The 24,986-nt window shown below is 41.4% G+C and overlaps 1 protein-coding gene across 22 annotated transcripts in view; it reads left to right on the top strand.

Annotated features, from left to right (window-relative positions):
- The window catches only part of Cadps (calcium dependent secretion activator), a 447,247-nt gene that overhangs the window by 342,603 nt on the left and 79,658 nt on the right, over positions 1-24,986 (top strand). For 5 of the 22 annotated variants that reach the window (XM_021203711.2, XM_021203714.2, XM_021203712.2 and 2 more), the window contains 5 exons: positions 1,151-1,257; positions 7,482-7,638; positions 8,721-8,862; positions 20,274-20,429; positions 24,331-24,478. In XM_021203711.2, the coding sequence (XP_021059370.1) occupies positions 1,151-1,257; positions 7,482-7,638; positions 8,721-8,862; positions 20,274-20,429; positions 24,331-24,478 (710 nt within the window). Of the gene's footprint in view, positions 1-1,150; positions 1,258-2,255; positions 2,265-6,265; positions 6,287-7,481; positions 7,639-8,720; positions 8,863-16,725; positions 16,873-20,273; positions 20,430-24,330; positions 24,479-24,986 lie in introns of all 22 variants that reach the window. The other 17 variants (XM_029541726.1, XM_029541720.1, XM_021203709.2 and 14 more) reach the window with 7 other exon arrangements.

Here is a 24,986-nt window from a genome sequence, read left to right as displayed (position 1 = left end):
CAAGTTCCACCCACCTTTCCATTTAGCTATGGTAGAGATAAAGACGATATTATTAACTGCATACAGAAAGTCCATCTCCATGCCCGCAGTTGTCTAATTGAACTGAAATTTAAGACCTAATCATCTGACTTGGTCCCATTTGTCTATCTCCCAGGGGACAAAACATTCCCCTTTGCATAGTGTTTTATGGAGTTTGTTTTCTATTATTAAATTCTAAATACTAATGATGTGTGTCACTTAAGAAATGCTTATCTTTTTAAGTAGCTATTTTCTATCCTTATATTTAAATGCAACCAAGTGTGTATAGAGTATTAAGAAATTCTATTTAGTGCTGGGGATATAGTTCAATAGTAAGGAAATTGCCTAGCGTGTATGAAGCCCTTGGTTCAACCCTCCCAGCACCATAAAAAGGGAAAAAATGTAAAGAAATTATATTTAGGGAGGCACAGTCTGACGCCCTAAGCTAAATCAACTAAGAAACAACACTGTCCACAGGTGTGTGCTTAGGGTCTGACCAAGGCAAGAATTCTGTTCCTGCTAAAATATAGGTTATAGCCATCCCTGTAATAACCTATCCCTAACACCCTGAGCTTCTACCTAAGCACCCAAGAATGTTTTGTTTTCTTCTCATCTTTTCCCTGGGTGACTTGAAACAAAAGAGGCCTTGAATGTTCATCTTCAAAGTGATCATCGAAGTACCCAGTCAACACGTAGGCCTGAAGTAAAAACAATTTTGTCCTGTTGAACAGTTAGTGGCCCACATAGAAAACAAACCGTGCCAATCAATATGAAGCCTGGGGTCTCTTGCCCCATGCCAGGTAGGCTGAGCACAAGGTAGAGAGTGAACTGAGGTAGTCCATGTATGCTGTCTTTAAAGAATGTGTGTACAAAACACCATTAAATTAGCATGGGCTATTGTAGACCTCACATTAGCTCCATCTGCAACTCGGGAGCTGGAGCACTGTTCTCGTAAGTGTATCATAATGACAATGACAAGGTGGCTTTATGGTTTGCTCACTTAACATTTGCATGAAAACTTTTTTTATATATATTTTAATAACCATTCAGAATTTCTCAACCACTAGTTCTATTGGCCACAAAACTAGTCTGCTGCTTTCGTTGAATCTTACCACAAATTCTTATACTCCAGAAAATGTAGGCCGCTTAATCACTCCCGCCAAAAAGCTCGAAGACACAATCCGTCTTGCTGAACTAGTCATTGAAGTACTGCAACAAAACGAGGAGCATCACGCCGAGGTGAGCAGGCGCAGGGGGAGACGTCACAGTGTCCATTAGCTGAGGTGCCCGCACAGGTTACAGCTGCCTGGTTGTGAACAAGATGCCTTAACTTGAGTTCTCTTTTAATTGGGCTGAAGGGAATGAAGGTAGAAGTTTTGGAAGGAGACGTCTTTAGAAAGTTGTCTAAGTGACCAAGAGGTGGTTGTATGTTGTTCATTTCAGCCTAAGTTTTCAGACATTTCTCTGAACGCAGGACTGAGGTGAGTGTAACTCAAGGCTCTGTTGCATCCAGCATGCAGCACAGATCCATTATCCAGAGACACAGAAAACTCTACAGTCTTTTGTGATTGTTTTGTTGCCAGCACTGTTGTTGATTGGTTCTTTGGTGTGTGGACCCTAGGTCATTTTTTTTTTAAGTTTGAGTTTTTCTCTGTATCTTACTCTGATTATGTAATCCTTCTCCTTTTATGAACTTAGATTGCCCAGCTTGCTGAGCACAGTGACAGAGACAATAATAAGTCTATGCTGTTTGACTTGTCATTTCCGTGACACAAACCCAGATAAATAACAGCTTCCTTCATTGTATTTTGACAAACCGCTATTAAAATGATTTATAAGAAATTACAAATGGAAGGACTTCAAACCAACTAGATGCCAAACCTATAAGGACCTAAATGCCCCAGATCTCCCAGGGAAGAGAAGAGGATTAAACTCTGAAAGTGCTCCAAATTTGAACTGTAAAATCATTTCTCTCAACATAATCTGGTTTTAAAAAATGATGCTAATTCTCCCTCTTCCTTTACATCGGTATTTACAGAAAGGGGAGGAAAGGGATCTGTAAAAGTCATTTCTTAGACACCTAAAATGACCATTCCCATAACTAAGGAAATAATGACAGATGGTTAAATGATATAGCATACACTGTAAACCCAGCCATCCCAACTAATGCTGATTGCATATTGAAATTTCCTCCCTGTTTCTCTACTGTTCCGGTCAACCTTGGCTGATCGTGGCAGGGGAAAGAGGTATGTGACTCAGCCGAATGAAGTGGCCACCTGCTCTCATACTCTGTGCATGCCCTAGTAGTACCATGTCTTCTAATGGGATTTTCCTGGTGCTCCTGCTTTCTAACACTGACCCCAGGAATGTAACAGCAACTTTCAGTGGACTGCTTGTGACATGGGTGACTCTCCACAGCAGGGTAAATGTGGGGTGATTCTCTCGTGCGTGCATGAGGCAATTGATAGACTTACAAGGACTGCAGTTACATCCTGACACACGCCTCCCACCTGCCTTGATTCTGTCCCTGGCCTGTCGTAGTTTCCTGTGTCCATCTGTATTTACCTTTGTTACAGAAGAGGAGTTCCAAGTTGAGTAACCAGTAACCCCTTGGAGTGACACTAACCTTTTTCTACAGCTGTCTGTATGTGAGTCATATATACAGTATTTATATATAGAGAGAGTGTTGAAGACTCCCGAATTCCCTGTAGACCCTCATGAAGGGGGGGGGGACCCATGAGTGGGTGTCACTAACCCATATAGCACTTAGCAATGGACACACAGCCTGGAGGGAAAAGGGGTGCCAAGTAGGACCCCCAACCACACAAACTTAAGAGTAACTTCTAGACAGATGCAAGGAAGTTGGGTTGCATTTTTTTCTTCAACTTTTATTTTGTAAGATATTCTTTTTAGATTGAGGGGTTGAATGTTCCAGTGATGACGAGTTTCTTCTTTCTGGGTGTCCTCAGAAAAATCTCCTGGGACTTGGGGGATTCTGGCCTGGCTTTGAGAGGTAAAGGCTTGACCAAGTGCACATATTTGTGAAGCCATGGAGATGAAGGGGATGCAGCTGTGCATTTAAGTGAATAACAGAAGAAGTAAATGGCAGACATACTCGATTAGTAATCAAGCTACTCTCTAAGGCTACTCCCAGATCACAGAGAATGTGTATGTTCCTTGGCCACACCAAAGAGGCACCACCACAGCAAAGGAATCCCAGACCTGCAAAACAAAAAATATAGTTTTTAAACCCAACTTCCAAAGAAGGCAAAGTTGGGGTTTTGGCAAATGTCAATCATCATCCTAATAATAATCACTCATAAGTAATGTTTTCATCTTACAGATTTAGAAGTCAGGCAGGGTAAACAAACATGGTGACTTTAATCTTGTTCTCAACACTGGTTTTTGAAATTAGAAATTAAAAATAAAACCCTCAAATGTAAATGTAAATTTAAAAAAATACCCAATAACAGAAAAAAAAACCCTCAGCATATTTTAGATTCCCAAAGACCAAAAAATTATTTTAGGTAAATGTACAGGATTACCCATCATGAGATGTCACAACTTAATCAGACCTACCTAATGGACCTCTCCTATCTGCTGATCTAAGTCAAGGAATTCAGTGCTCCTTGAAAGACAATGAGAAATAAAATGTCCTGGGCCATGGAGGGATAAATAAAGTACATTGCAGCCAGACCTTCAAATCCAGAGCCGAGAAATTTGGGCTTGAATTCTAGCCCCAACATGTTCATCATGTGACTGCGATCCAGTTACTTAACCCAGCCGGATGGTCACTGATAAGATGGAAGGTGATATTAAGCAAAGGTCAGATGATATTGTGCCAGTCACATAGTAAGCACTGTACAAAGTTTAGCTATTGTTATATGAAGAAAATTATTCCCAAGAAGTCAAAATATCTCATGACTTTTTTATTTAAAAAAAGCTGATTTCTAGGTGAAAACTACACAATGGCTGAGAACCAATGGGCTGAGTTGGAAGGAGGGAAGATCCTGTCCCAGGAGGTGTGGGGGCTCATCCTGAAAGACACCCCATCTGCCCTCAGTTACTGCATACAGATAATAACCCCTGAAGCATTTCACAGATATTTGAATTCTCGTGTTTGGTGCCAGCCCCCTAACTGGACTCTCTAGGGAGTTATAGAATATTGGTCTCTTTCAAAAGCTGCCCAGGTGATTCCTGTGTGTAGCCACGTCACTGACTAAGGTGTAATATAAAAGGTTGACTTGACATAACACATTGTGCACTTTTTCTTCCTGAAAGGACGAGGATTTGTTTACCCAGAACTCACTTTCTGGTTGCTCCCTAAGCTTTGGCAACTAAAAAAGGCACTAAATCTTAAATATGGATCTTAATAACTATTGTGGCCATACTATTTGTGGATACCTCACAAATAAAAGTAACAATACACCTGCCGCCCCCCCCCAAATAACCCTCATCTTTTTAAAAGCTGTTTTAAATTCCAGTATAGTAAATGTCCCAAGAGGGAAATGTCTCTCAGCCAGAGTCCATCCTACCCTTCCCATTCACACATTCTTCGTGTGGAAGCTCGTGTCACGTTTTGCTCTCATATGCAACAGAATTTTCTTCTCAGAACATGACCTACTCATAGGTACACAAATTTAATCTTCGTGTACTCCCCCTTCTCAATCTCTCTCTATGTATATGTATGTATATGTATATATGTATTTTGGTGCACAGAGGGGTACATATATACATGTTAGTTTGTGTGCAAAATATATAATGTGTTCAGTGTAGTGAATTGTACCCCCTAAAGCACACAGCTTTTGTCTTTGAGTAATAAAAACATCTGGTAAGTATTTATACTCTACTGTGTAACTCTATATTTTCTATGCGAAAGGTTTACTGAACCTTTAGATGCCTTTTAGCATATCTTATTTCATGAGCAAAAGTGGTTCTCACCTATCAGAGCCAACCTAAAATAAAGAATAGCTTTTGATCAGCACAGTTATTCAGATTGTTCATCTGATCGGAATTTTCCTTTAACTGCTTAGTTATTCCTAACCTATCTAGACTCTTTATTCACTTAGAGAGTGCTAAAAAGAAAGACGTTGGTTTTTATTTCTTCATTCACTGTACCAGCCTCCCTAGTGGCAATACTTCTCTTTGTAGGGCTTCCAGTCTACCCAGCCTGTATGACTACAATTGCAAAAACTAAGAGTTGCTCAGTAACACATTACTTAGAATCTGGTTCTCTATAGAGGAGAGATACTTCGTTCCCCATGCTCTCTTGCTTACAAATTCTTTAAATTAAAAACATAAGACCCACAACTACAGTTGGGTTAAGAATCTTTTTTTTTTTTAATTTCATACATTTTGACTGGGATTTGGTTTGATTTGGCTTTCTGTTTTTAGTCCTTGTCATCCTAGAACAAAGTTGTATATGGGAACATAATACAGTCTTCCCCAACATATCTTCTTGGCCATGCCCTAAAGATGTAATGTTGATCAATCAACTGAAGAATAAGTGCCAGCCAACTTGCTCGCTGTGCCTTTCTGAACGTTACAGATACCCTGGATGGGGAGAGAAGAGTCACCCTGTATAAGCTCAGGGCTGTGGACAGGATGCTCTGCCTAAGTGGCAACAGGCTGCAGAAGCTCTGACTCAGGGAGAGGAAGGATTCCTTCCCCCACTGGCCTCAGTAGAGCAAAGCCCATGCCCCAGGGCTCTCATCTCCAGATGGTAAAGCTACAATAAAACCTCATTAATTCAGGACAAATACTTAGAATCTGTGGTGACTTGGTTGCATCTATGGCTATTTTCATTATTCTTAAGTAAAATATTTAGGATAACACCAACCCTGTGGTAAATAAGAAGTCGTTTCTTATAACTTGGAGGCATACAGTTCTTAGACCTACAAAGTTAAACTTCTCATCTTTTTAAGTAACAGGCCAGTTCATCAACAAATACTTAGAAGTTGGGAAAAGTTTTAAGCATTCTGACACATTCACATGCTAAGCTCACTCTGAGTGCCATCTACTTTACTTCCCAGTCACAGGCTTTCTTCAAAAGCAGTAAAAATATCTCTAGAAAGTCCAACAATTTGAGCTTTTTGGCTAGCAGAACAGCTTCTGCCCACTCCCATTGCTCTGAGTTAGTGAGGTTTTACTGTATATTACGATGGAAACAGCAGGGGTCTAGTTCCAACCAAGCCATCCTTAAAGAATGGTACATGACTTGATTTTTTCCATTTAATTTGCAAACCAGCCACATGTTGATAAAGGAGAAGTAAGTAATATAAAATCTCATGACAGAAGAGAGGTGGGCCCTCTGCTCTGCCTCATGACAGAAGAGAGGTGGACCCTCTGCTCTGCCTCCTAGTGGCTGTTAGAATCCCCCCCTCAAATAAGGAATAGATCCTCACAGAAGAGCTTGGCCATTGAACAAACCCTTCCATGTATAGAACTATTTCCATAATCATCCTTCATATTTCCAAACACTTTCCCATCTTTTTTGGTGAATGCTCCAGAAAGTGTTTCCAGTGTGAATACTTTACAGCATTGAGTGGGGAGGTGGGGGGACAAGGAAAGGCTGGCAATGTTTGTTTTTCTGCTCTCTTTGAAATCAGCAAAACAGGGCCTATTGACACCACCACTCATTCTGCATGCCCCCTGCCAGAAATGATTAGCCTACATGCATGCATGCCTTTGAACTGCATTCACATCTGGCCCAGGCTGATGTGAATGTCACCCCTGAGACCCTGCACAATGATTTCCAAGGGCTCATGTGCATGAAAATGAGTTACTTCACTGATATTTTTTGGTTTTCAATGTACATATGTCTAAGCCCCACAGAAGTAAGTTCTAACTTTCTTCCATGTTCCCTAGGCTAAGCCTGATATTTCCTCTAGACCAGAAGCAAAAAGCAAAGGCTCCCTACTGAGATAGACTTCTTATTCCGCAGTTTTGTAGTAATTCTAGTAATGGCTTGCTTTGACTTAGTTTGAGGGAGGAGTAATGTTTCCATGGTATAGGAAAACTGGAATTTCTGGGGTTTGAAGAGACCACAGACAGACCCCAGATAGTGAAATGGAAATGTACAGTAATTACAAATTTTCAAGTTAGACCAGCAGAAAAACCATAAACACAGTGAAGAAACTCCCAAATTCTACACCTTAGAGCAAGAACCAGCCAGAAGCGATGACACAGAGCATGGCCCAAGCCTACTGAGTTATTGTAAATTGAGCAGAAGTTCATCCGTGACCTCTGACCTCTGGGTCAGGAGCATGGCTTTCTACACAGAGAAGTGCCTTGGACACTGAGAGGCCCACTGCTATCCAAACTGCTGTTCTCTTTACAATAAAGCGACCACGCCCCGCTGGATGTACAGCCGGTCTTGAGGAGTGAGGGTGGAGCGCACACCCTTCATCCTGAGGAGGTACTCATCCCCTCTCTGTCTATTGTTTTTCTGCCACATTTCAAAGGCCTTTGCGTGGTGGTCAGACTTAATGGTGGAGCATGCGGAGACGTTCCTGTCACTCTTTGCAGTGGACATGGATGCAGCATTAGAGGTGCAGCCCCCAGACACGTGGGACAGTTTCCCACTCTTCCAACTGCTGAATGACTTTCTCCGTACAGACTGTATGTATCACCCTGGACTACTGGCCTTTCCTGAATAGTATGCAGATAACCTTGTTGCTAAGATATCTTTATTTCATATAGACAGTGGGTTAGATCAAGCTCCTCTTTGTTTTACTGTTAAAAACATACCTCTACACATAAACACTACACACATATACACGCACATACATACATATGTACATACATACATACAAACTCCACAGATACATACACATACTCCACACAGACACACACAGACCCTAAATACACAAACTATACTCCACACACACCCTCTGTACACACACACAGACACAGACACAGACACACACATACACACATAGCACATACACACCACATACATGCATACACACTCCACGTACACACAAATCCTAAACACACACACAAACTACACTCCACACACACCTTGTGTATGCACACCACATACACATACATACATACATACTGTACACACATACAGAGAGAGAAGGAGAGAGAGAGAGAGAGCGTGAGGGGGAGAGAGAGAGAAGAGAGAAGAAATACTTAACTGTGGATAGCAGTTCTCTTGCCTGTCTTTGAGAAGAACCCTAGAGCTGTGTGGGAAGAGTTATTCATTTCTTGTGTTTTGTTTACTCTTCAGAAAATTGGTTATTTTAACCTCTTTAAGCTTTTCGATTTTTACCAGATGATACTTCCTGGATAAAAGATACCTCTGGCTAAATTACACTGCAAGCATCTTGTAGCCATGACAGCCATAAAGCAGTCCTTCTTACAGGAGGATGATGAGGGAGGGAGGAGGCAAGGAATGCTTTTTTCTCTCTCGTACCTAGCCAGCAGAGGAGAAGTAAGAGGAAGCATTTACAAGTGCTGTGGGTTGATGCTTTTCATAGAAATGCACACATGGGCAACATGACTTTGGCTCACATTTTCCTTCCATGCGGATTCAAGTATGATTTCTCCATGAGGTTCCTGTTTTTGTCTCCTTGTTTCTCTCTGTCTCCTTTGAAGCAGAGTACTGGGTATAGAAGACAATATTCTCTGTGTGTATTCTGTACTTTGATGAAATTGCTGTGGGTTCTGACTGAGGTTTTGCTTATCTGTTCTAGATAATCTGTGCAATGGGAAGTTTCACAAACACCTGCAGGACCTGTTTGCCCCTCTTGTTGTTAGATATGTGGATCTCATGGAGTCCTCCATTGCACAATCTATCCACAGGGGCTTTGAGCGGGAGTCATGGGAACCAGTCAAGTAAGGAAAACTGCTTTTAATACCATCGGAATTGGGGTACAAATCCATATAGAAATGGATTAATGATGGCGCATGGCTATCACTGTTAGTGTGACTAGAAAGCAAGCACTGTTTTATTTCTTAACATGCTACTGGTGTCTCCCCTGCCTGAATGGGATAAGGAGAGGGGTAGAAATATGTTTTTATGAATTGAAACCTTTGTGTCACAAAAGATATAGAAGATTGGGAGATGTAACCACGGGTGTGGTATTTATTCTGTTCGTCTTACTCAAATGCTACTTCCCACAGTGTTTTCCACAAGGTCCTCAGGAGAGAGGAAGTCCTGACCACAATATACAAGTTTTTATGGGTTGCACATTCCACAGGACAAATCTTGGGAGATCCTGTATGTTGTAAGCTTGTTACTTTCCACCGCTGCTGGGCAACCTCAACTATTGAGTGTGTTTAGCAGACCCAGAGACCAGAGGAGCAGGCTTTGCCTGTGGACTTCCAAGTGCCAATCCCAAATACCCCGGAAATGACACTCATATATGAAGGGTGTGTGATATGGTTTGAAAAGCTCTAGTAAAGTCTGGCTCTGCCTTTGCCCTGGTAGACTCTAGTTGTTTGGGCACCCACCAACACCACTTCTCTAACAAATGATTTTTATGCTCTGCAGCACTTTACATCTTTGAGATGTACCAACCTAGAACAAAACAGGCATATATGCTAGAATTTTTAGGAAACCCAGACCTTTTCTCTCAGTTGGAAAGAATTCAAGAGACTTTCCTCAATACAGAATCCTTTTCTGAAGTAGGTTTCTAAATGAATATTCCTATAATATCAATCTCTAGGCAACTGACTGACACAGTTCCCTCTGTCCCCTCCCATAGTTAAGTCACAGGACAATTGCTTTGATTTGCCCCAAATGAAAGCAGGTCAATAGCCCAAAGCTCTTGATTTGACGGCTCTGGTGACTTTTACCTCAGGTGTCTAAAACTAGATTAAGAGGGTAAGGAACTCACGAGGGGGTATTTATTTATTTATTGGTCATAGTAATCATGGCCATTGTGCTTTGGAAGAGCTGTAAAGAGAAAAAGGCTTAAAGGAGTGATATTCGTGTTTTGAAAATAGCAATGGTCTTGAAATAGCATTTCCTTGCTTGGGTTTAAATGTGGAAGATTCTATTGCCAACACAGAGGAGGGGAATGGTACCACCCTGGGCTCTTAAAGAGCCACAGATCTGGGCCTCTCCCTAACAGGAAGGCAAGGGTTTGACTTCTAGGAATGTGTTTTCTCATCATTAAAATTGATTCTTTAAAAAGTTCCTACCCAGGGCCTGAGACTTGTCATAAATTTCTGTGAAAATGTCACTAAAGTCATTTTATAATCTGTTAACTTCTTCAGAAGCCAAACATATGACTGCTATTCATTTGGAAGCATTCAGTGTTCTGAGTACTTACTACCAGCAGTAGAGATAGAATTAAAATCACTTTCACAATTGGACTCATAGTCTGGATTTTTTTAAACTGATGATATTGGACTCACGGATCCATAATTTAAATGCCTGAAATTTTCAAAAGAGTAAGTGTTATGAATAATCACCTGAGACAGATGTGGATGTGGATGTTGGTGGGAGCTGAGGGGGAAGGAGGTAAATGTTTTACTGTTTAATTGTGCTATTGTTAGTCTGTGGTTTGTTCAGTTCATATCCAAGCGTGCCGTGCCTTTGAGAGTGCCTGGGGGTATTGGAAAAGGCCGTGTGAAGCATAAGCTGGATTAACACTCCTTTTAACCACACACCAATTAAAAACTAAGGTTTTAGACAGCATGGATGCTGTGTGGAAGTTCTGATGCACAGCATGGCAGTGAGAATCAAGGTAGATTAGGACTTGTGTGTATGTAGAGACAAACCTCTCCATTCCTCTAACAATGCAAAGAGAACACAGGGAGGACACCTTTGACGCTTGAAGAAGACCATCCCTCTTCCTTAAACAAAGATGCCTCTTTCAACTAGGTGTTTTATCAAAAGCAATACCAACAAAAACTCTTTCAGAATCCTCTCCAGCAGGCTCCTTCCTAAACTAAGAATTGTCTTCTCAGTTTCTGCCACATGACTATAAGACACACAAACATCCATATTTGTGCACACATATACATACACAGAGATGAACATGCATACACACATACAATGAATACAAGAGATAAAAAGAAAATATATGACAAACAGTATTCAATTTTCATATTTCTTTGTATGCAGCTATTTCCCTATTTAAAAACTTAACTACAATTATCTGTGCCTAATATAATGGAAGTTATTTGGTAGTATGGGTAAATAGCTAAGTCTTAAGTTTGTTTACTTTGAAAACTGAGAAGGGAGAGATTGTATCTTATTCACTTACTCTATTATTCTGTGGATGCTGAAGTGGAAGCCCATTGCACAACTTCCAACTGTACCCAAAGACTTTCTCTCAAGATGAGCTCAAGTTTTCAATGGAACCTTAAGCCATCACCCTTCATGAACATCCATCCGGGCATGTCATGGGGTCATTATCTACAGTTGGGAAGGTAGTTTACAAGTCTGACAGTCCTGGATGTGAAGTTTGATCTCTGTACATGGGTGGGCAACACCTCAGCTAGCAATATAGTGATGGCTCATTGCTAATATGTCATAAAGGTCTTCAAAGTAGAAGAATCCAGGAATTCTTTTCTGTGGGCGGGTGACCCCTCTGTCTTTTTTTTTTTTTTTTTTTTTTTGGATTCTTCTAAGAGCAGGGAATTCTTGGCTTTGTGATTTTTCTGTGTCAGATTAGGGAGGTTAAGAAGGGTAAAGCAAATGCTACTTCTTGATAAGGACTATAAATTCTGGTTTCCTAATAGTCAAAATACTTGCTCCTCCTCTGGGCCTGAGATGTACAAATTAAAAGCACTTTTTCGTTAATACCCATTCCCAATAATGAAGATTTGATGGTAACAGAAAGTATCTCCTCTGGGGACTTCAACAGTTTGTGGATAACTAGCTGTCAAATATACAGGTATTGTTGAAATTAGATCTCTTGACTCTGCGGCCAGTGAAATGACTCAGGAGATATGGTCCTGTGAGCACAGAAAGTTTGTTGGCCAGATCCCAGGGAAAGACAGACAAAGAGAACCAATTCTACAAAGTTGTTCCCTGATCTCCAGACCTTGCCTGGTACAAGGGGACACGAAATATTGATCATAGTCACAATAAAATTAAAAAAGAAGTCCTAAGACAGTACCTCAATCCATCACTGTCTCTGAATTAAGATCCATTCTCAGCTGACTTTCCCAAGACTCAGTGTCTCCCTTTATAAAACAATGGCCTTTGATAACCAAAAAATTTTCATTGCTAGGATTCTTGGTAATAGGATGTGGACATGCTTATGCATGTCCACTCACAACTACACACTCTCTTCTCTCCAACATCTAGAACAGAGTAGTGCTTGGCACATAGCCAGGCTCAGCGGTATCGACAGAATGTTGGGAACCTGTACAGGCTAGGGATTATAAGAATAAAAGAGGGAAGAACCATGGAGATGCGTGAGAAAAAGATACAATCTCCAGATTGGCGATTTCTATCTAGATGGGTTTATTAATATATGCAGAAGAAAAATGGCTTTAAATATTACCAAAGTATGTATGCACAAATCATACAAAGAGTTGTAAGAATGTGGCTCATAGGGGCATGAGCTTCCACTGAAGGGTGGGGAAGGAACTGACTGGAAGGGGCAGGGCTCTCCAGGAGCATACAGGGGAGCAGAATGCAACAACTCAATGCTGAGTATTTGGTGTGGGCCAGCATGAGTTATCAGTGATGGGGCAAGCCTCAAAGTTGCTTGAGAGTTCTCAAATCCTAGGACATTTGGGGTTTATTCTGTAAAGGATACTTTCTCAATGGGGCTTAATAGTCCCAAAGCTGTTCTTACAGTTATCATATAGAAAATGTAGGTCTACATATAATACATAAGTAGATAAGTGGTATATCTGTGGCATTAAAACTTTCATAGAGATGGGTTAGAGAGATGATGGCTCAGCAGTTAAGAGCACCAGCTACTTGAGGTCCCGAGTTCAATTCCCAGTAACCACATGGTGACTTATAATCATCTATGATGGTTCTAATGCCCCCTTCTAACATGCAGGTATACATGCACATAGAGCACTCATATACATAAAATAAATAAATCTTTTTTAAAAAAAATAGCCTACAAACATTCATAGAGAAGGAAGCTTGATGCTGGGCAGTAATGAATAACAGGTTAGGAGACATTGCTCTGGACTCTAGGAAGGTATCAAATAGTACCCATATCTCTGAGTGGGATTAAACCTAAAGGCAAACACAGAGAAAAGCTTAAATGTGAGAGCACCAGGAAAAGACAGATGTACTTCATATATTCATGCAACAAATGGCTTGTAAAAGTAGAACATGTTCTGTATCTAAAAATCTACCCCCATCCATAAGCTTAAAGCAGAAATATTTGAGGGATGATGTAACCATATCCCTTCCACATTGAAAAAGTCTTGATTAAAAACAATGTTATGAAAAGGGCCTCACCTATATTCACTGCCATCGTAGAAATAAGATGCACACACATCTCTAACGTAAATTGACATGAGAGAGAGAGCAGGTGAGAATATTGTCATCTCGGGCTCTAGAGAGTTAAATGAAAACATTCCTTTCTGTTAAGGTCCCTGGATTGGATGAGGATAATTTTTAATGTGTATCAGTTACTAGGATTCTAATTCTCACTTCTTGTCCTACCCAGAGACATCTACTTGGGGTTCTTACAGAAAAGCATGACTAGCTAACTGGTTGTCCAGTAGTCACGGGAGGGCCCTCTTTGAAAATAATGATTCATTACAGCTATCAGCAGCTTGCAGAGCAGTGCATCATAACTGAGTGCTATGCAAAATCTTCCTTTAAATATGTGATAGTGAAATATTATGCTTAGAAATTACCTCTGGTTGTTACTCTTTTAGTGTAACAATATAAAATATAAGTAACATTAAAAACATGCTTTATTATTCTGATAAAACTAGAAATGTCCTATTTTATCATTTTAAAACAATTCATTAATAATATGTGTTACGTAGGATACAGGTCTATTTAAGCCCAAGTTCACAGCCAAAATGCTGTATTTTACAAGGAAACAATATGTTTTGATTACTATGAGTATTTTTTATTTTGTATGCAAAGCGAAGGTCTCTTCCCATTTGTGTACTCACCATGCACTAATATGTTTAAATTAAGTTGCTTTTGCAGACACTTGTATGTTATTCATTTCTAGCTACTTATAATTTGCTCAGAATTGACATTTTAACTTTCCAGGCTGCCATCTCTAAGATCTCCTAATTCCTTGATCATTATTCAGTGTGTGTATCATTTAATGATCACATTTGCTTATATAGGCTTACACATGTCTCAGTGGAAATCGCCCATGGATTTGTTTCATGGCAGTGTTTAAGACTGAGAACCACCAGGGACTGAATTCAAAGGCAAATTCCCCAGTTAAACAGAGACACATGGAAGAGGAAGTTCCTTTTTTTTTCCTTCTACTTAGTAGTAATATTTAGTTCGATTTCTCTTGCGTTCTCCCCACCCCCACCCCCAAGGCATCTCCCCACCACAGGAAGTCACGGGCCTGTGAAATACCTATCACCCTGAAAGAAGAGGGTACCGACTTGGCAATCCTGCATTCTAGGGTTTTCAGTTTATAATCCAGGGCTGAGTTGCCATTGGGAACATTTAAATGACTTATTTGTGGAAGGAGGCAGGCCTCTAAGCCATTCACCAGGGCCAGCCCCTTTGCCCTACAGAGCATGCCCAGAGGCAGCCTGCCCTCCAGGAGTCCTGCTAGGCAAACGGCTCACCCACCCAGCGCTGCTTTGGCGAAACTTCCTCCTTCCCTACAAGATCCAAAATGAGAACCTCAAGTCCTCTGCCAAAGTGCTGTCAATTCCCCCTTAGACAGGAAGGCTCCTTTCAGATGCGGAGCTAGGCTGGGCTCTGCCATGCCAGTGACTTTGGCTGCACAGAACACCCTTCAAAAGCCTCTGCAAGATGTTCAGTGCCCGCGTTTGGAGCAGCACATGACACAGACCCTCCAAAGAAATACAGTTGATTTGACTCACATCTCTGAACATGCTCTCTCTCTCTCTCTCTCTCTCTCTCTCTCTCTCTCTCTCTCTCTCTCTCTCTCTCTCTCTCTCTCTCTCTCTCTCCACCTCCCTCTCTTCTGCCTCTCACCCCTCATAAAACCATCCATCTCTCATTCATCACTCAATTGAACTTCAAACCTCCTTAGAAACCAAAAAGCTGATAAAAGATAGCATCGATATTTTGTTTGTTTTGACAAATTTTAAACTTTCTATAGAAAAAAAAAAACAGCTCATGAAATTTGCACACACACTCTGGAGCTCCTGCTCCTGTGAGGAGGTAAAAGCCCTGCTGAGGAGAAGGGTCAGGGTGCCTGGCTGCTTCATAAGCACAGAGCTTTTGTCCAGTTCCTAGGATCCACATAAAATCCTGGAGCAGCACTGAGAAGATGAGGATGGATCAATTCACCGCACTTGCAGGCTAAGTGCTCTCACCTAATTGGTGAACGCCAAGGAGGGCTTGTTTCAAAGGCAGTGGACAGCAATCCTAGGTTGATCTCTCTCTCTCTCTCTCTCTCTCTCTCTCTCTCTCTCTCTCTCTCTCTCTCTCTCTCTTCCATTCCCAGGGGCAGCTGTTATAATATTAAATGATACTGTAAATCTATTTATTTGACCCAAGGGTTCTAAGTAAAACCTCAATCTGGGCTTCTTTTCTTTCCATGTGTGTCTGTCTCTGTATGGTGGCATATTTCCATTTTAATAAGTCTGAGTTTAGGGAAGAAAGCATCCATTTTCCTTCAGCGTTCCACAAAATTCCCTGGGGATAATCATTCTTCTATATGAGTTCTTCATCTTTCCCATCCATTCTGACACCCCTGTACGAAGTAGCAGTTGGAAGGCATTCAATTTCTATATATCACTATTACATACACATTCAAATCAGTAAGCCTTCCTTTTTCATTTGGTGTCTAATGTCTGCCTGAAGAAATCTTCCCTTGGCAGTAAGTTATAGATGAAAGTGGGCACCGCTAATGCCCTGCACCACTTATATTCTTAAGTATTTTGGTAGTTTTTTGTTTTTACTTAAATATCTTTATTCTTTGAAAATTTCGTACCTGTACACACTGTAAAAATGTATTTTGGATTGCAATCTACTACTTACCCACATTTAGGAGGTGCAGTACAATATGCGGATTCGGGTGTGTGTTGGTCAGAGGACCAAGTACGTCAGCTAGCTGCCTTTCACTGTGATCCGTGTTTTCTGTTGAGCGCACTCCTCTCCTTTCCATTAGGAAATGTGACACATTATCAATTATATCCACTGCACTACAGAATGAACATGAGAGCTGGTCCACCGCATCCCTTTGCCCTCTGTCCTGCCTCACCATTCTATCAATCCCACTATCGCATGGCACCCCAGTTCCAGCTACGGCCAGCCAGAATTCATCCAACATCAAGCTCTTCTGATAGGACAAGCTCTAGACTCTTTTGAAAGTGGCCTTGAAGACAAAAGTTCTCTGAGACATTTCGGTTATGTGATCATTGTGCACGCATGCTCCATCAGTGTCTGCACTTTTAAGTTTACCATTCACTTTCTCTCTGGATACCAAGTCCCACCCCAGCCTGTAACCTGCTTACAAAGTGTGTTGCTCAAATGTCCACCATTGTCTTCTGTGTACTTAGCCAGTTTATTTACAGCTGTTGTGTGCTTCTGCCGCATCTACATTGTCACTGTGATGGTATTTTTCTTTCTGTCTGTTTCTTCCACAGGAGTTTAACCAGTAACCTACCCAATGTGAACCTACCCAATGTGAACCTACCCAAAGTACCAAATCTACCAGTTAACATCCCTCTAGGCATCCCACAGATGCCCACTTTTTCGGCACCGTCATGGATGGCTGCTATATATGATGCTGAGTGTGTATTCAGTTCACATTAGATCTCATTTAAATTTAAGTGATCTTGGCATGGATATGTATTGCTTATTTCTATACATCCTATATAACAGAGACGGAGATGGATAATTAGACATATTTTGCTGATCATGCAGAGACAATATTGTTTATTTCTGGCATTCATCGTGTTTATAAGACATTTGCTATATATACGCAGTAACGATTTGTCTAACACCCACTGAACACTTGAGGACTGTGTTTTACTTCCTGAATTACTTTGTAAGAGGATTTCTGCCCCCCAGTTTTCAATGCAGGGGCCTTTATGCAGGACTTTATGCCTTTCAAATATAGGACTTTAGGGATTGTTCATTCCCAAGTAATCAAAGAAAATTCTTTGATGGGCTGACCAGTCACTTCTGATCTGGACCAAGTCTACAAAAGAAGCTTGCTGACCTAAGAGCATGTTTTAATTTTTGTTTAATATTTAAATATTTTTCAAGGCCAATTTAAGCCATAAAGCATTTTCCTGGTGCCAGTCAATAGCCAGATATGGGAATGGAACGTGCAGGGCCACATGAAAATTTGTGAATGGATCTCTCAGATTGGTAAATTGTAGGTATAAGACACTTCCCAAAGTCAAAGTACAGTAGGAAGCTTTGACATCTGGGCAGCAAGAAGGCTTCTGAACTTGAGAATGTGAGAGTCAGGCCGCATACAATGATAGTTGAGCAGCAATGTGTCTGCATTCTCAGTGCAGACTCACGTTTTGCTCCCTTCATAGGAAGTCAGGGATGTGGGAGGTATTTTTGCCTAGAGCCCATGCCTCTTCTTCCAGACAAGTGGTTTGAAGGACAGTGGGATTGAGTGGATATTTCTTCTCACTTAGGAAGTGAATCTCCTCTCCGTTTTCCTTAGCAAGAAGATCCAGTGCCCCTCAGTTCTACCTCGGTGAGATGAAATGAAAACCATGTGGGTGATTTAATAAGTGAAATGAGGTTTACCAGTTCTCCACCTTCCTTTGATCCTCCGCTTTGACCACAGCTAATTATAGGCCAGATAAGCTTTTTCTTGGAAGAATAAATTGGCACATTTTCAAAGGGAAGTGTTATTATCAAAGGAATAAAAAATGACCTGAAACTGGCAGGGATGTTTTGAAATCTCCAGTTCTCATTCATCAAGGTGGCCCTTGGCCATTTCAGATCCACAGTTGATCCAGAAGGAGAATGGGACAGTAAAATGACTTCTCAACCCGGTGCCCCTAAAGCTCCCTACTATTTTTTTAAAACTACAGTCACACAAAAGCTCACAGTAAAACCTTGAGACCAATGGGTCTGATTCTCCTCTAGAGACAAATTCAAACCTCCAAATTTTTCATATTTGAGGAAAATTTTTTCTGAAAAAATACATCATATTCATGCTAAGATGACAATATTACAAGTTCAATTAGTTAGTGTCTGCTTATTAGATTAGATAGTGTCTGTTTCAAATTAAAACCAAATAGATGGAAGCTTCTCTTAGCTTGTCCCGTGCATGTTCTGTGATACTGTTTTTGAAAAGATATGAATCAAGACATTGTGATAAGGCAGATAATAGCCTCCATTCAATTAATTAAGGCATGGGTGGGAACACATTTTGGTAACTGCTCAGCAATCAAAATAATCTTGGTGCTATTGCCTTAACATTAACAGTTTATCTTAAAAATAAAAAGAAAATATTCTTTTCCTCATGTCAAAACTTAATAATAAGCTCTTCAAAGAAAAAAATGCTACAAGAATTTTTTGAAACTCTGAAACCAGATGGGTGTCAAAATGTTGTTGTAATAAATACCAATTATTGCATTCATATGTACTTAATGATTTAAAACATAAACCATGCAGTTCCAAAACGGGGCTTAGACTAGACAAAGTTGGGGTTTCTTTTTTTCCCAAGCATGGGGTGGGGTGGAGGAAGGGTGAACTTTCATGGAGAGAAGTGCATTCCCCCACTTTTAAATGAAGTTCACTGTAGTGTCAGAAAAAAAAAAAAAAAAAAAAAAAAAAAAAAAAGGCATAGATCCTCATCGCCCACTAGGAAATGCCTGATTCGATATCTTTTCATGATCCTGGCTCTTTCCTCTGCCACCTCTCATTTTAAGGACGTGTTTCCATGTCACTTGCTCCTTCGTGTCAGATACATCTCCGTACTGACCTCGAACTGGTCTGTTCTGAAAGCATTGCCCTGTTGGTACAGGCCGTAGGCTCTGGCTCCCTCTCGGCATGCTGGGAATTTGTCCCCTCCCCACCCTGCAGTAGCTGTGGATGCATCTCTGCACTAGCTGTATTTCTCTCTGAGGCATTAATTCAATGCAGCTGGCATCTGTCACAATAGAAACACCCACTCTCGTCTGTTTCTATAGACGATGTCAGAAGAAGTGGTAATGCATGGTGTGTTGGACACTTTATAAATTACTGTGTTAGCATTAGTGGTATGCGAGGAAGGGGGTAGGGGGTTGGCCACCCCTCAGAGTTCCAAATGGAGTGATTACAAAAAGAGAAAGCCAGCCCAAGAAGGTCCAGAATGGAAGAGGTGGAACATTTCCCATGTGCAGGCCTTCCATGGATGTCCCAGGTAAAAGTCACTTGGAAGTCATCGTACAAAAAGGAATCAAATCCCATTTCCCCAGATCTAGAGAGGACTGGGAACAATGGGGAGAGAGCTCAGGTTTGGAAACCTGAAGTATCAAAGATCCGCTGTCTACTCACTTTGTCTGCCCCGACTCCCTCATCCTAGAGCTGCCTATGTAACAGGCTGGTCTAGGAAAATTGGAAGGCTAGCCACTGGACAGGACTTTGGGATTCAAGGTATCCAAGTGTCCCTGTCTCTATCTGAGTCTCCTCAGTTTTTTTCCAGCTCTTCAAGAGAGAAAGAAGGTCCTCGCTCACCACTTTGTTAGCACTGTCCTTTTGAAACCCAAGTCTTGTGCCATTTCCAAGAGGTCTCCATTCTGGAGGAGAACTGGGGAAATGCATGAAGCCCTGGATCCCAATAACTGCATGTTATCATGTAGTTCTTACCCATGGAGACTTACTTCTCCCCCTGGTTCATAGCCTTCGTCTGAATCATCACATATGCTAATGTGGTTATTAAAAGAAGGCTGATTTTTACCATACGCTATCTTCCTACTTATAAGGAGACAACAACCTCTTCAGACATCTCGCTAGTCTGAAGCAATTGGCTGAGCAAAGTGAACTGGGTCCTGTATGGTAAAACTCAAGTTCTGCCAGTGGAGACTGCCCCCCTTCTGCCACCAACACACGTTGTTTCGTATGTGGAAGCCACTGTTTGCCTTAAGCCTTCCAGCCCCAAGTTGTCTCTATGTTAGTTTCTCTCAAGCCCAAGGCAACTGGGTGACTTTTTATTTCTAATTTTTTTTTATCCTACCAGTAATGGATCAGGTACATCAGAAGATTTGTTCTGGAAACTCGATGCCCTTCAAACTTTCATCCGTGACCTACACTGGCCTGAGGAAGAGTTTGGAAAACACTTAGAGCAGCGGCTAAAACTGATGGCAAGTGACATGATTGAGTCCTGCGTCAAAAGGTAGGGATGAGTGGCTGGAAAGACCCAGCCCTTCCTTCCCATTGTGTGGCTCTGGAAAGACCAGTGAGCCCATGACAGTGGGCTGTGATTTGTAAAGTTCTGGAGAAGGTGATCACTAACCTAAGTCAGCTCCAGTAAAGACAGGTATAGTGTCATCCCAACACTGAAGAGGCGGAGGTTGCTCTAAGTTCAAAGCAAGTCTGGGCTACATAGCAAGACCCTGTCTTTAAATATCAACAATTTTTAAAAGTTACCTGGAATGCTTAGCTGCCCACATTGAACATCTACTAACCTGCTCTGTATCCAGCAATAAAATTAGTGGACTGCCAATTTGCCCCATTGCTCATTCCATGAGGAAAGAGGACTCAAATCCATTCCTGTTCATCTCTATATTCCTGACATCTAGCATGTCTTCCACAAAATAGCTACACAGTAAACATTTTTAATTAAATGGGCATGGAGAATGGACAGAGAAAAAAGAAATGGACAGGAAGAGAAAAAATGGACAATTCTAGAGCCAGTGTATATGAAATCTCGGTCACTGAATTTCCAACGAAAACTAAGCGTCATCATTCACTCTGTGCATGTGAGCCGAGTAGCTGGCACGTGCATCAGGGGTTAATTTTCTTGCCCTCATTCTAACCAAGAATCATCATGAAGTCACGAGACACTGCACATGTGCTTTAGCCTCCACAGAGTTTCCCTTTTTGCCACTAGGGCTTAGCGTAGAAAGTGAATCGCTCTGCTTGCAGGCCTGAAGCTGGTTGTTGGTCTGAGCTGGAGACAAGAAGAGGATTAAAAAAAAAAAAAAAAAAAGGTCTTCATCCGTTCAGCAAAATCCTCTGGTCTGATATCATAGAACAGGCCCAGCGCTGAGTCCTTGGCATACAATGGAGAAGGAAAGACACCTGTCTGTCAAACCAGCAGAGCTCACATCTGTATTTGATGTCATCACCACCCTGCCTATCCCTAAACACACATCCAAGTTTCTTTTCTGGTTTAAAAGTATCCCATTTGCTTTCCTCTTTCCAAAAAGAAAAGAATGAGAAAGAAAAATGAGAGGAAGAAAAGGGAAGGGGGGAGGGAAGGAGGGAGAAACTAACCCGTAAGCGATCGTGGCTTTTCCGGGTCTCCAGATGTTATGTACTTTAGTTGATGGATAAGTTGTGCGTGGTGGTGGCTGGGCTTGCCTAAAAGTGCTATGGAGCCAGCATTTGATACTCTGGAAGAAGAAAAGAGAAATAATGCATCAATCCTGAAACTGCTCAAGGCAGGAGAGCAGTATGGCTGCAGATAGGTAACCAGCAACTCAGTGAACCCAGGAAAGAGCCCTGAGCTTGGGAGACACTGAGCAGGTACTTGCCCTTCTGCAGATCGAAAGCCTGTGCAATTCAGACGGCAGATTTTGTTCTTTTCTGCCCGCGCTGTAGAACCAACGACAGGTCTGATTTTCAACTATATGGTCAAAAAGTTTCCAGTTTTTAATTCTATAAGCTCTAATAGTCTGTATTAATTTTAGGCAAAACAATAGCTGTCCATGTGACCAAAATCTCTTCACAGGGCAACTCTTTGAGGCCATCTATCCTTTCCTTCTAACTCTCACAGGAGCCGAAGTGAGTTAGTTTAAGACCTTGGAGCCGAAGTGAGTTAATTTAAGACCTTGCCTCTCTTGATCTGTGCTCCCCCATCTATTCAGAAAGGTACTTATGTCCTTCAGACTGAAGCCAACCTGCTGGATAGGGGATAAATGAGAGAATACAGAGAGCATCTGAGGATGGGAAGTGGGTTCATTCCTCACACACCACATCAGTGTTATGTTCAGGCATAGAAGAAGGTAGGTGACTAAGAGGCAGACAATGGACCTGAATCCCTGAACATTCCTCACCCCCAAGCCACAGAAGTCTACCAGGAACATAGTAGCTAAGTCACCTCCTTTCAATGTCAGGACTCCTATCTATCACCGCTTGTGTATGGGCAACTCTAACATTCAGACATTCCTGCTGCTGCTTGCTGTCGAGGCTCCAAACGTAAACACAAATGCTGCTGGAAACATCCCCTGACTCGGCTTTTAAGGCATAGAATGTATGTTGGAATAACATATTATTTCTTTGGGGCAGAATAAATAACCTTTTTCTAGAGCCACATGGTAAGGACAGTGGGCTGTGGCTTTAGGCATGACACCAGACAGTGACAGTGCCTCTGGTCTCTATCCCGTCTAGGCACAAAGCATAGGCACTCTACCCTGAAGGAGTCAATTGGGTTAAGTGACGTCTCTATTCCTGGCTTTGGGGACCCGTACAACTCTCTCAGTCATATTCATTTTCCACATCTGCCTTCCTCTTTTCACAGCCCTGCACTCTACAGGCTAGGAACAGTTCTCCTGTGAACAGAAATGTGAAAAGGGAAGACGCTTGCTTCATTGGAAAGGAGAGCTTTAGCATTTCCATTTCTCAGATTGGGCCGGAACTAGCATATAAGCCTCAGAAGATCAGCACAGGGCCCAGTCCAACTCAGTACCCATCAGGCCTCCTTTTCACAGAGCTAGAAAATGATGTATTTTCAGCAGAGCTTAAAATGATCATCATGATTAGAAAGCTACTTCAGTGCACTGAGTCTTTAGAAGCCAAGATACATTTAACTTTAACATGATCATATAATCTATAGGGGTGTTTTGAGGGTGTTTTTCCCCCTTAGGAACTGGGCTTCCAACCTTAGAAATTATACTTGGCTTCCCTACATGCACCCAGGGTGTGCTAGCGAGCTGGCATCCTTTCCTGAGCTAACTAGCTGTGTGGTCCTCCTATGCACCAATAGAAAATAGCTCCCGATTCCTCTTAAAGCCGTGCTACCCTGGTGGCTGCATGAGCTTTGGAAGGTGGCAGTGGGCAATGCAGAGAAGCAACCAATGTGCTAGATAACAGGCAGACCTTAATGAAGCCACTTACTTACCAAGTGTTTTCCCAAAGGATATGCAAGAATGTGACCCACTTCTCTGAAACCTTTAAAACAGAGCTGGTCCCCCTTTCCAAATAGCAATGCCAAGACCTATGTCAACATTACATTACAAAAATAAATAAATAAAAAAATAAAAATAAAATAAAAGGTTGCATGGAGTTTCTGTAATATAGTTGTATGCAAAGAAATTACTATTACTATTTAATTATATAAAAGAATATCTACTTACTAAAAAATAGTAACAATGAACCCCCCCCCCAAAAAAAAAAGCCAAAAGCTACGCCATGAGTGAGTGGCCATGGACATGGCTTCCCCAAAGGCAGCCATTTCCATGCATTGATACATTTTCTTCTAATGATTCTTTAGCAAGCACAATCTATTTTTTTTCTAGTTTTTCAACCAATATAATAAAATTGTTGGACTTCAAGAAGAGATTTTTAAATCTCTTTTCAAAACCAAAAGAAAAAGGAAACAACAGTAAGGGTCATATAAGCTTTTTCTCCACACTGGAGTTTTGAAGATGAGAAACTGCCTGCTTGTGTTTGGTTTTTAAGTGAAGTGCTCGAGGTAGGCACTTGCCAATGTGAGAGAAGCTGCATATGTTGTAATGCTATAATCAGGGTTTTTTTTTAATTCATTTATTCTCCTACAATTAGGGCTTTCCATACCATGTAATCTATAGATAGCACATAGAGCTACAGGTGTTCTGTGAACTGCTGAGGAAGAATGGGTATGAAGAAGCCCTCCTTAGATGTACAGAGGGCTGTCCACACGAAGAAGCCCCTCTAAGAAAGGGAAAGTCACTTGAAAGAGAATGTGTGTGGAGTCATTTTGGGTTACTTACTACAGCCTTCAACTTTCTTTTGCACTAACCTCTCAGGAAGTATCTCCTCTTCCTCCTGCCATCTGAATGCTGAATTATTCTATCTCTACTTTGTTTTAATAGAACCAGGATTGCATTTGAAGTTAAGCTGCAAAAAACCAGTCGATCAACAGATTTTCGAGTCCCACAGTCAATATGCACCATGTTTAATGTTATGGTTGATGCCAAAGCTCAATCAACAAAACTTTGCAGCATGGAAATGGGCCAAGAGGTAAAAAATAAAATAAAATAAAACCCTTTCCCCCTTTCCCCTTCTCTCTCCCCCTCCCCTCCCCCCTCTTCTCTCTCCATTGATCGTATAGAAGAAAACTTCACAAATTTCTTCCCAAGTCAGCTAGTTTTAGAAATACATCCTTAATATTTGCAGATTAAGACATGGAGAAGTGTTCAGTATCTGTCAAGTCAATTTCTGAGGTACGTGCCGGTGAGCGTGCCAGTCACTTGGAAGTAGTTCTTGGCTGCAGTTCAAGTGGTTGTAAGGTTTCTTTAAGCTAAAGGATGTTTGATGACCTTATTTATTAGGCCGTTCTCTGTACTAGAAATGGGAGTCTCCAAATGCTAGTCTCTTTCCATGAGTAGTATATCTTAGCCCATGGACATCTGGGTAGCAGGAGAAATCCAACTAACTTCAAGTCACTCCCAAGCTATGCCAGTAGGTTCTGCAAGTCCAAAGCAATTTTCAGGCTTTCAGTTTTCCCTAGAATGAATTGATTGTGAAT

The sequence above is a fragment of the Mus pahari genome, chromosome 8, assembly GCF_900095145.1.
Source record: "Mus pahari chromosome 8, PAHARI_EIJ_v1.1, whole genome shotgun sequence".
Lineage (NCBI taxonomy): Eukaryota > Metazoa > Chordata > Mammalia > Rodentia > Muridae > Mus > Mus pahari.
Note: the sequence above shows the minus strand (reverse complement) of the source record. Positions and strands in the feature narration are given on the sequence as shown.